This window comes from Anabrus simplex, chromosome 14 (genome assembly GCF_040414725.1).
Source record: "Anabrus simplex isolate iqAnaSimp1 chromosome 14, ASM4041472v1, whole genome shotgun sequence".
In the NCBI taxonomy this organism is placed as follows: domain Eukaryota; kingdom Metazoa; phylum Arthropoda; class Insecta; order Orthoptera; family Tettigoniidae; genus Anabrus; species Anabrus simplex.
The window spans coordinates 65,560,383-65,573,390 of record NC_090278.1 but is presented as its reverse complement, the minus strand read 5'-3'; the positions used below and the strand labels follow the sequence as shown (position 1 = coordinate 65,573,390).

Genomic DNA, 13,008 nt, shown 5'->3' with positions numbered 1-13,008 from the left:
TGTTCTTTGTCTTATGCTGACACTCAACTCCGATAGATGATATTACTGCTGCGTACTGAGTATAACAGCCTGACGGAATATTGGTGGGAAATAGCTGGGAAGTTAGAAAAATTTCCTCTTTAGCATGCCATTCCTCTGGTTCATACATTTTCTGATACTACTGGCACGTAACACAGTGGTTCATCATAGTATTCCAGCTATTCAATCCCTACTCTGATGCGCTGTTTTGAATGAACAGTGTGCACACTTAAGGCATAGGCTCACTTAGTAGTAGTAGTATGAACTGGTCTAGAATTGGAATTTAGGCATATTCCAAATTATAGCACCACAGTTCAATAAATAACTCAAAATTCAACCCTGGAAAGAGCCGTTTCATAAGATATTCTCCTTCCTCTTCACTTTTATTAAATCTACGTTCATTTTATTCCAAATTAGCAGTGAAGAAGGGGTTTCTCCTCCGGCTAGGAAGAAAAATTTGCCTCCAAGTCAGATAGTCTTTTACCCTGCCAGTGTAGTAAATTGAGATTTTCCGACTCATCGGGTTCTCATAGGAAACAGATAAGTAAATGGGCATAGTTTTTGCTCTGGGACTCTCCACTATTTCACAATTTTTTTTTTTTTTTTTTTTTTTTTGCTAGGGGCTTTACGTCGCTCCGACACAGATAGGTCTTATGGCGATATTTCACAATTAGAACTGTCCCTCCCCCCCCTCCTCCCCTGGCCGATAAAAAAAAAAAAAAAAAAAAAGAGTGTTCATGGATCACGGATGCCTGCGGCCTGGTCATTCCACCTCTGGAACTTTGGACTGTTAGATCGGCAGCGTAGTACTGTTCGTTAAAAGTGAGAAAATGTGTGATTTTTCATTTGATTGAGTATTTCATATGAAAGCATTGATTTTAATCGCGCCATTCCTACTGACGTCATTGTAATGACCTATGTTCGTTTCAGTTGGGAAAACCACTAAGAGAGTCTTGCTGAGGATCTAAAAAGGCAGGTGGAGAGTGAGTGTCTGCCATTATAATGAAAACTCCCCAACCTGATTGTCACTGATGGTAGGCAAGCGGCCCTACGATTACAATGAAAATTCTCTAAGGCAGTCTTCATATGAGAAAAGATGTTTGGTGACTTACCCGTCGTGTTTCTAGGATAACATTAAGAGCTATGCAAGTTAATACACTCTTGCTCACAACATGTACACTACCTAACCTAGAATGCTGTATTCCAAAGCGAGGCATGGGTACATCAGCTAGTAGCAAATAAATCCCGGCTACACACGATAACTTACAGGATTCCACCTTGCACCGCCCTCTTGACAAATGTGGCAGTTCATTCCGCATTCCAACCCATGAAAGAGATCAACAACCAACAAGGGTCTAATGTTCGTACTGCCATCCTGGAGTAGTTTAGCAATTAGTAGCAATTACTAGCCAGCCATGCTTCTATCTCTGAGTGTTGATAACTGTGCATTTGAATTTTATGTAAATAACTTCCCTTAAAATATGAACAATGAATATTTAATTTTCAATGAAACTACAAGGGATGTAACCCATCAATCACATGTATCGCATGTATGGGAAATTCACCTTGACGCACAGTTGTAATTATTTTAACCATATTGGTTTACTATTTAGGTCTGTATTTACTACAACTTACAGTAATCATACATTCATTTAGAAGCCATGATCAAAAAGTTTCCATTTGATAGCATTGCTGCAGCAGACATGCAACATAGCATGACTCCGATGGTGGTATATAAGCACAGATATATAGGCAAAGGGCAGTGTCATGCCAAGGTCCATTCATAAAATGCGGCCACGTGAACTATGGCAAGGTTATTATCAAATCCATCCAAACAGGACCAACATGCTGTTATTCTATTCTTGGCTGCTGAAGGACAAACACCAGTGGACATCCATCAGAGGCAGAAGACTGTGTATGGGATAGCATGTCTGTCAAAAACCACAATTGTGGAATGGTGTACCAAGTTCTGTGTGGGTCCCGTTCCGACACAAGACGCCAGTCGATCTGGGAGGCCAGCCTCATCCATTGTGGACAAGAACAAGCGGGAGGTGGATGAGGTTCCAATTCAAGTGGGAGACACTCAAGCACCCGCCCTATAGTCCTGTTCTCTCCCCATATGATTATTACGCCTTCAGTCTCCTCAAGAAGGCCTCGAAGTTTCGATGCTTCCGGTAAGACGAGGATGTCCAGAAGACGGTTACGGACTTCTTCACGCAGAAGGACACAATATTTTATCACATGGGGATCTTCAACCTGGTGTGTCGGTGGGATGAGCGCCTCAATGCTCACGGCGATTTTGCCCGATTGGCATCCTGACTCAGGACTGTATGGCCATCAAACGGAAATGTTTTGATTACCCCATATATTTAACATACTTATCCCACCTTGTCAATACATTTAACAGTTTATTGTCATTAACATCCATACATATTCAAGAAGCTTCATGTTAAAGTTTTAGATTGTTTAATCAAAATTTTCTATAGTTTTATGGATATCTAAAATGATGTTACTGTTGACAGCCCTGAAGATGGTTTTCCATGGTTTCCCATTTTCACATCCGGCAAATGCTGGGGCTGTACCTTAATTAAGGCCATGGCTGCTTCCTTCCTACTCTTAGGCCTTTCTTATCACATTGTCGCCATAAGACCTATCTTTGTCAGTGCGGCATGAAGCAAAATTATAAAAGTGTAAAAAAAAAAATATGTTAATGAAGCAAGGTTAGGGACATGAGGTTATATGTAACAAGTCCAAGAATATTTTGGTAATTTACGCTGCTGAAGACGAGAGAAATTGAAGCTTCTCAAAACATGCACAGATGTTAATGACAATAAATGTAATGACAAAGTGGAATAAGTGTGTTAAATATATGAGTGATGACGACCGGTTGTCGCGTGGTGATAATAAGACTTTTTGGGGGGGGGGTTAGCATAAAGTAAGTATTTGTTCACTTCACTAAATCCATTCTTTGAATAAGAAGAAGGGATCCACGAGTCAAACACAAACGTAGACACTTTTTACTTGTTTTTAGATATAAAAAATGTTAATGCCTCAACAACAGTTTTAGACAATAACATTAAACACCACTCAAAAATTGGAATGCTGTACTCAATGAAAAGTACTCTGCACAAGTGATAGGATTTTAACAATGAAACAATATTCCTCAAGAAAGAAAATTAACATATAACTTATCTTAGACAACGACAAGAAATAGAACTATTGAGATTTTAAAGTAGATATTTTATTTTAAGGTTTTATGTGTTTTAAATAGCCAACGGCCGTAGCCGTGTTGAAACACCGGATCCCGTGAGATCTCCGAAGTTAAGCAACATTGGGCGTGGTCAGGAGTTGGATGGGTTGCCACGCGCTGTTGGTGGGGGGTAAGGGAATGGAGGAGCGGAAAGGAACTGGCCACCCTACCGCACGTAAACTCCGGCTCAGGAACACCTCTGCGGAGGTTCGGACCTGCCTTCGAGCAGAATAACCCTTACCTACCATGTGTTTTAAATCAAGCAAATCCTTAGAGATTTTGATGTGATTTTTATTATCACCGAAGGAGAGAGTAGATCTGTTTCTTGAAACATGTGTGATGGTGTTCGGAATTGAATTAGTAAGTAGTATATACTACTTGTTTAATCAATTGTATTGACAGGTGGACCTTTATTAAGCCTGTTTCTCACAGGATGATAAATCATTAATAGTCAATGCAGATCTTACAGGAACCAAAAATGGTCACCTTCATTAATACATGATAAACAGTGCCTTGAAGAGGATTTCTTGCCAAGTAAAAGGCCTAAAAATGTACCTCATGTCCCCACAACATAGACACACGATGAACTCCAGAGCTATTCCTTACTGTTTCACAAATTTGAATACTCCTCACTCCGGGATAAATCATCAACAAAATATTTGAGTGCTTCTTTGACGATGAGTAAAATTTTACAAATGGAAAAACAGGTCAATTGTTGAAGTTGACACCACAAAATACGCCTGGCTGCATGGTTTATGAATCATCTGCAAACAACTTAGGCATGGAGATTAAATTTCGTTTTCATGAAGGCCTTTTCAATCTGGCAAGACTTCGCACACAAAGACGTAATCTGGTTACCCGGGTGACAGAACTGCAGTATGCCGATGACACCGCATCTCCTGCTCTAACACCTGCAGAACTACAACAGTCAGTCAACTGCTTTAAAATTACATGTGATCGCTTTGGTCTTGCCATTAATGTGAAAAGGCGAAGGTACTTGCACAACCTGCCCCAGGATTAACACTTCCTGAGTTCAGTATTTCCACCTTAAACACAACACTGGAACAGGCTGATCACTTTTCATATCTTGGAACCATCTTGTCTAAATGGTGTACCTGTGAACAAGACATTGATAAAAGAATTGGGGCTGTTCGTGCAGCATTCGGATGGTTAATGCACAGAGTCTTCATGAATAACGACCTAAAACTGCATACTAAACTCATGGTGTACAAAGCTGTTGTCATTTCCATGCTACTGTATGGCTGTGAAACTTGGACACTCCATCACCGTGTTGTCAAAAAACTTGAGCGCTTCCACCAACAGAAAATGAGATTCATCTTGAATATTAAGTGGCAGGACTATGTGACCAACAAGGCAGTTCTCGACAAAGCGCAGCTAAATAACATTGAGGCAACAATCATCGCTCACCAACAGATAGTTAGGCCATGTTCACCGCATGGGTGATACCAGGCTTCCCCGCCAAATTCTTTATGATGAACTTTGCTCCGGCAGCAGACCTCATGGAGCCTCTTTTAAGTGTTTTAAGGACCAGCTGAAACACATCATGAAGACAACTGGTATAGATATACCGACATGGGAAGAATGTGCTGTGGACCGCTCACTGTGGGCGAACACTACATCCACCGCTGTCAACTTGTGTGAAAGAGAATGCCGCAGACATCAAGAGACCAAGTAACAAGCAAGAAAACTCCGTCAATTACAACCCCGCCCTCCTGCACCCATTCAGTGTGGTTTATGCCGAGATTAGTCTGTTTAGTCATCGCAAGCACATCCATAAACTGAGTTGAACTGCTCACGCTATGCAGGAAGAAGTTATATTACTCGGATCAAGTTACAGCCGACGATAGGAAGAAATAAAAGTTGAGGCTGCAGAAATGTGGTTTTGGAGAAGAATTACAAAAATAAGTTGGATGGATAAAAAAAAAAATGACCTTGTTATAAAGAACGTAACGGAGGATCGATGTTTATTAAATATGATAAAGAAGAGTTCCTTGGACATGTATTGAGACATGGCTCTCTTTTACAAACTATGATTAAAGGTAAAGTACTGGGAAGGAGACCAAGGGGACAACCAAAAATTTCATACATCAGGAACTCTGTCGGTGAATTGGCATGTGATTTATATAGCAACATGAAGAGGCTAGCAGATGATCGTCAGATGCGGCTACAACGACAAAGCATCACCTTTAGTAGATGATGATGATGGATAAAAAAATATATTTACCTGTCAAAATGCATAATTCAGTCAAAACTCCTCCTCTTAAAAACATTTTAGCTTTAGTAATGTTACCCAGCATTACAAAATGCCCCATATTGAAATATAGAGAAGCTGGTAAATTGGACCTACCTTCATTATATACATAAACGGGAGATAGCCACCATCGAAGCAATGAGCAGCTGTGATGGCCCACTGGGGTGCGACAATGGTAGCGCCGCACTGAAGTGAACCAGAGAACTCAAAGGCAAGCATGTAGGGGGTTGAACCGATGTTCACATTGTGACCGCCAACAATACGACCTGCAACAAAGAAATAAATAGTTTGGGCTTGCTTTTTTTTTTGCCATAAGAACATCAGCACACGTACTGTGTGTGTGACCATAAGGATCCTGAATTTTACATAATGTTACAATTCGGAAAAAATAAGTGAATAATTTGTTTGCACAAATAAATAACTGCTTGAATTCATAATTTACAGGAAATATAACAGATTCATAGGGGATTACCACACAAAGTGGCGTAGTGTATAGTGAGGGCTACCAAGGTTATCGGTGAAGCCCAAACCTCAAAGACACAAAGATGTCCTGAACACCCAGCCCACATCATCATCATCATCTAGGTATTCTGCCTTATGGCAGGTCTTGTCATGGGATGAACCTCTTCCACTGTTACCTGTCCTGCACCAAGTTTTTCATGTCCAAATATTTATTTCCTTGGATATTGTCCAACATTTGATATTTATTTCCTTCCTCCTCCTCGTTTGCCTTTCACCATTCCTTCTATTTCTTCTTTCAGTAAACAGTCCCTCCTCAAACAATGTCCAATCCAGTTCATTTTTCTCCTAATGATTTGCAACATACTTCGTTCTTCTCCAACTCTTCGTAATACCTCCTCATTCCTTACCCGGTCTTCCCATTTCACTTCTTTTGCTATGGTAATTCTTTTCTTCTCCCCCTATACTAATATGACAACTTCTACCTTTTCCTCCAGTTATCATACTTTTGGTCTTCTTCTTATTAATTCTCATTCCATATTCTTCTAGTTTCATGTTGAGTTTATCTAACACGTTTATCATTTCATGTTCGCTTTCTCCCATCACGACCATATCATCTGCAAGCCAGGGGAATTAAGAATATGAGGAGGTTTATTCCAAGAATTAAACCAGGGCCATCAGATCAAAGGCAAGCATTTCATCCATTTAGCCACAAAGCAAGACTTTAATTTGCTAGACTCTAAGCTACCATTTCCAGTGATCAGGTGTTGAATTTTGGCAGTGGCAGAGGCCAGGGCAGGAGGTATCGGTAGTCAAACAACCTTGACAATACAGCAGGCTACTCCAGTGGCTATTGACTGAAGCTCAAAATGCTTAAGGCCTGATGTTCACTAAACCAAATATCAAAAAGGGTCGAACCTAAGTCTAGTGGTAGGCCACGTCTTGATCCCAGCATACGAGGGGGTACCCAAAAATAACTGGAATAACATTGCCTTGAGTGAAGCTTGTGTAGTACGTATTTCTGCGGCTAATAGATAAGTAAAATTAAAAATCCACCTTTTCAATACTAATATTAAACTAAACAAGTTATAACATTTACTTGGAACTAGTTTTGATGCTGATGAGCATCATCCTCAGCCAATTATGAGAACAGGCAATCATAAATAAACATATCATCATTATAACAAAGCACATATAAACACTCTTAATATGGGACTAATGATGCCCCTAAAAGTATCTGGAGAAAACTTTCGAAGTTCTAAATTGAGTGAAAAGAATTATGTTGTGTTAAGTGTCATTCTAATCGTGATTTTGAAATTGTGATTATTTGAAGTCTTGGCCCTCAAGTGGCCACGGCTGGTCCATGGTCTGACGGCTCTGCACTCCGACCGGCCAACCGAGCAGAGGGGGGGGGGCACGGCTCTACCGTGGCTCTATGCCTCTGCATTCGGGAGACGGGACAGGGCTGGACCCAACGGCTGGCCCCAACCGTCAGCTGTCCTGAGAATGGTTTTCCGTGGTTTTCCATTCTCCTGCACTAAGGCGAATACCGGGACAGTTCGTAGTATAGGCCACGGCCGCCCACCCCCTCTCCTTCTCCGCACATCTCCTTCACCGTAAGAAATCTACTGACCTGGAGACGGCGTAACCGTCTAAGAGGCCCGCCTCCCCCTTCAGGGGAGGAGTGAAAACATTTAGTAGTAGTGGTAGTAGTTCTGATGGTTCCGTCAACTTCCGCTTCGAATGCTAGTGCTGTACCGGTACTACGTCCGAAGAGCCATCTGGTGACGAATGAACGTAGCATTTCCACTTCTATCGGGTAACGTCTAAATTCAAAGCTCATTGTTTTAGAAGCTTTTCTCGAGGACAGTCGAGATTTTCTTCTGATGACGCAGAGCATAGCTTTCTGCAAAACGTAAATAATTTCACCTTGTTTTCTTGACACGGCATAAACCCGAAAGCCTATATTATGTCTATAACACAACTTGATTTCACCAATTTTTTATAAAATTAATTGTAAAACTAATTTTACGAAACATTTTATTGTGAGCAACGGGCTTATTATTCATATACACAAGTCAAAACCCCTGTCAGACTACGCTAAATAATAATGACAATAATGAGATCCTTTTATTAATTTTGTAAAACATAATCTATCTTGTGGAGAGCCTTTGGCTGCAGTCATACTGTAGATATAATGCGATTGTAGATGTGAGTCGTTCGCTCCCACTCCCAATTGGGAGCCGTTCGGAAGAATCATTTCGTCCGTTCGTTCGTCCACTGCCTTCGTGAGGTACAGGCCGTACTGTACCTCCGATGACGTCACACAAAGAAGCGAACTGTTTCCTCCGTCCGACCCGTGTAATGCAAGGACTTGATGCGTCTGTACCTTTTGTAATTATGAAATATTTACAAATGTATTAATATTACAGATGAGATCACTAAAACCTGTAATCGCATAATAACTCGTAAGTCACGTCTATGTAATTTTGGGAGATGTAAGTTTGAAGTGCGATCTACGCGGTCAAAGCTTCAGTATTTTACTCGACAATTACCCGACAAATAATTATTATGCATAAGAAAACAAACGTGCAATAATAAACTTTACTTCCATACCTCTAGATGGCCATAAATGCAGTAGCTTTCTTGGTGTGTTGTTGTTGTTGTTGTTGTTGACACTTCTGGCACTATCCTTCGAAGACTTTCTCGATACCCTTTCTTCTATACATTCTGTGTCATTTTTTGTTTAAGAATAGCTCATGTTTTCTCACATATTAATGCTCTGATCAGCCAGATCTATTAGTTACTTCCCACATTCACGGAAACTGCCGAGGAATTGTTTTTACTCGCATTGATTTTGGGGAGTTTAGTATGCAGTTTTACGAAACCAAGAAATAACAATATGTAGGTTCCATTTGTTACTGTCCACTTTTATTCTTGTTCTGTAACAACAATAAAACGCTCTGCTGCAAATCTGTGAAACAAGAAAGTCAAAAGGAGAAATCATCATCAGCAATGGAAAATGAGTGAAACATACACCTTTATTCTTCGTACGGTAACAGGTTTTTTTTTCGGTTCGGATTTTCGTTTCTCATTAAGGTAACCAGCCCCCATACGAAGAAAATGAAAATATTAATTTCTATTTACTTGTATAGTTGTATTTTCGCCGTGGTAGGCCTACGCACACGCTCTTAGCATTGTGGCAAATGCGAACTTTCACACACTGTATTTAAATTTGTAGCTCATTATATCTCATTATATCTCCACAAAAATGTGGTATACGATAACAATTAAATGAGTAAATTACACGAGAAGTATTACATCCCTTGAATTTACATTACTCACCACGTGAAGATACCATGCCTAACCTAAACTATGAGGTTTCATTTCATTATCTTAATAACAACTGTTTACGTAAATCCTGATGTGATAAAATTAAAGAAAAAAACACGCAGTATACTTACATATAATTTTTTTGTCTCTCAATGGTCCCAATTATTCTAAGAATGCCCCCAATCCTTATGGATTACATTCATGAATACAATTTGTAACATTCGCTTAGCTCGCCTCAATTGATCAGCTGATTGGCTTGGCGCGCTTTCCACAGTACGGCCTGTATATTACGAAGGCGGTGGTTCGTCGTTCGCCGCCATGACTCGCTCAGGGAGTTCCGTTGTTACGGCCGGATGGCAGGTGAGCGGAGGTGGTTCTTCCGTCTTCACTCTTGTCATCTTCTCACTGTGCGCTTTCTTCCTGTAACCAAATACAGTAGAGAGAATACACGACACTTACGGATTTCGCCTTGCTAAAATGGGAGACAATTCGACGGTGGCGCTCCTAGTGACTTGACCTGAACAAATCGCGCTAAATTCAAATATCAATGGAAATGTATATACGGAAATGAACAAATAAATTACGTCTAGAAAGACAGTGGCATTGAGATATTAACTTCGAAGTTGCTAAAGCAATTCTGGATAAATGAATGAAGAATTATTTAAAAGGTTATTATTCAAAGACTGAAATTAGACATATAAACAAGGTGTGAAATGGACTGCTGTGAAATGGCTTGATCTTTCATTTATGCATTACTTTTTTAGCTTTAGCATACCTGCCTGAAATCTTACGGTTGGATTTGTCTTTTTTCCTCATTTAAAAACAATGTATCACCACATTAAGACATTTGTCAATAAAAATATCGGCACATTCCTTACACATATGATGCAATGAATTGACATTTAATAGCTGGACAATTTTCCTCTTAACATGAAGCCTACTAACAGAAAGAAAATCTATAAAATCCCGGCTTTAATCTGAGAAGAGGGATAAAAGAAAGAAAAGTTCGAAAATGTTGTCGATAGTGATGCTTTGAGGAATATTTACGTACAATTAGAGTAAAAATGTAACATACCCTTGGCTGTATAGTAGAGGATTTTTAAAGTCGCTGGCCTGGAAATGATCTGAACAGATCTTATAATTCTTATACAAGCGTTACGTCCCTTCTTTCTTGTACACTTTATCCAAATCGCTTCTGTGACATTTCGAAACTCACAGATCACACCTAAAACAACACATCGGTATTGAAGGTTAACTGTTGCACTATACAATAAAATATGCGTATTATATTTTAAGCCCGTTAAAACATGGGTCGAGCAGGTCAGAAGATTATGAAGTACTATAAAAATCTCTGTCACTGGAAGAATAGATATGCAGACACAATATTACTTACATGTTCTTGTCACGAGGGAACCTGAAGAACGAGCGCGCATTTTTCTCTACTTCGTAATTACTGCAGCCAAACACAGCACATACCTTTCCCGTCATGTTGAGAGGAGATATCAAGGAATGACACACGCTACTATTTAATTATGTCAACTCACTGAAAACGCATAAATAACAGCAAAAACTTCACACAAAAATACACGTGCTCTTATGACAGAATCAGTACCGTTCAGGTCTATCCGCTAGAGTGAGCTCCAATAGCTGTCCCTCGATATCTCGCTCAGTGTCGTGTATTGTCTCTACTGTATTTGCTGTAACTAAGAGCTTGAGAAAATATCGTATCAAGTGAACCCCGTTCTACTGCTCAGCTTAGGTAGAGCGTAGGCCTTCTGACCCCAACTTGGCAGGATCGATCCTCTCTCAGTCCGGTGATATTTGAAGGTGCTCACGTACGTCAACCTCGTGTCGGTAGATTAACTGGCACGTTAAAGAACACCTGCGGGACAAAATTCTGGCACCCTCTGCGCCTCCAAATTAGTTTACAGCACACGTCTGTTCCATACAGGTTGTCCTCCTTTTTAGACCATTATCCGGGGTCCGGATGGATTATATTTTTTTTTAAAGGAATGTCCTCCTCTTTTTAGCGAATCTCCTTATTTCGGAGTAGCCTAAGCTGTTTTACTACTTCGTTTTTACTCGTATTATTCATTATGCGACGGCATCATCGATATCGTATTGACGGCGGGCTCTCAGGAGCACATGAGCATGTGAACACCCAGTTTTAAAGCATATTCACGAATTCATGGACAACTTCAAACTTTCCTTTCTTTCGACCTGATTTCTACAATCGATCTAAAGCATTCGACTTATATCGAAGCTCCGTTACACCGACAGTTCTCCCCCTGTGGGTGGGGGTGGTAGAATAACACCCACGGTACCCCCTGTCTGCCGTAAGAGGCGACTAAAAGGGGCCCTAGGGGCTCTTAACTTGAGATCGTGGGTTGGTGACCACGATGCCTTTAGCTGAGTCCTGGCATTGCTTCCACATACTTGTGCCACGCTCCTCACTTTCATCTGCCCTATCCGACCTCCCTTGGTCAACTCTTGTTCTTTTCCGACCCCGACGGTATTAGAGCACTCGAGGCCTAGGGAGTCTTTCATTGTCACGTCCTTCTTGTCCCTTGTCTTCCTTTAGCCGATACTTTCATTTTTCGAAGTGTCGGATCTCTCTGATTAGTGTTATATAGAGGATGGTTGCCCAGTCGTACTTCCTCTTACTACAATAGCCACCACCAGCGGCAGGGTCGGGAATTTTAGCAATTATCGATTAATTTCGCTGGCATGTGGGCTGGGTTTATGTGTTGCCTTTATTATCACTTCATCCTCGTTACGACGCGCAGGTCACCTACGGGTGTCAAATCGAAAGACCTGCACCTGGCGACATGGACGACCATATTATAATTTGTAGGGGCGAGGGGGGCTAGACCTGGGGAGACATAATATTTGGAAGATAAATGGTGACTTGTATTCTGAGGTAGAATAACCCACGATATACCCTGCTTGTTGGTGGAAGACGGTACTACCTTTTCTACGTAATACTGACTTTTAAATCATTTTCTTGAAAGGAAAACATCTGATTACATTAGAATTTTGCCTTTCCCTGAGAGCTAGGGGGCGGGGGGATGGGGCGGCCCCACCTTGCCCCCCGGTATGGGCGCCCTTGCCTGGCGAGCTGGACATGTCCTCGGACACTCATTTCAGTGGAAGCCTTTGCCTCTGCTTATTTTCCCCTGTGGGTGGGGGCGGTAGAATAACATCCACGTATCCCCCGCCTGTCATAAGAGGCGACTAAAAGGGGCCCTAGGGGATCTGAACTTTGGAGCGTGGTTTAGCGACCACGGGGCCCTTAGCGGGGTCGAAGTGATGACATCATATCTCGTCTCCAGCGACCACTCGTGATAGGAACTCATTCCCTTCCTTGGCACAGCACAGCAGATGTTCAAGAGAGGGGTCCATTTGACATGCTTAGTGTGTGGTTGAATACTGTGAGGCACCCATTGGGCGCACTTTTAGCGAAATTTCAATCTGTCCTTAATGATGGCGTGAACTCTTCCGACGCCCACTCCGACCTCTGCGGCAATGGCTGCTACCGTAACTCGCCGGTCTTGGATAATGAGGGCATCCACCTGCTGGACAATGGCATCGGCAATGCGGTGTGTCGTTCCAGACCGTGCATCATCGGCCAACAGCATCCGTTCTTCCTTGAATCGCTTGTGTCATGCTTTGACCC

At 41.4% G+C, this 13,008-nt stretch overlaps 1 protein-coding gene across 1 annotated transcript in view; it reads right to left on the bottom strand.

Annotated features, from left to right (window-relative positions):
* The window catches only part of LOC136885527 (trypsin-7), a 101,004-nt gene that overhangs the window by 35,842 nt on the left and 52,154 nt on the right, over positions 1-13,008 (bottom strand). Inside the window, exon 4 of the mRNA XM_067158125.2 lies at positions 5,637-5,806. Within this exon, the coding sequence (XP_067014226.1) occupies positions 5,637-5,806 (170 nt within the window). The remainder of the gene's footprint in view (positions 1-5,636; positions 5,807-13,008) is intronic.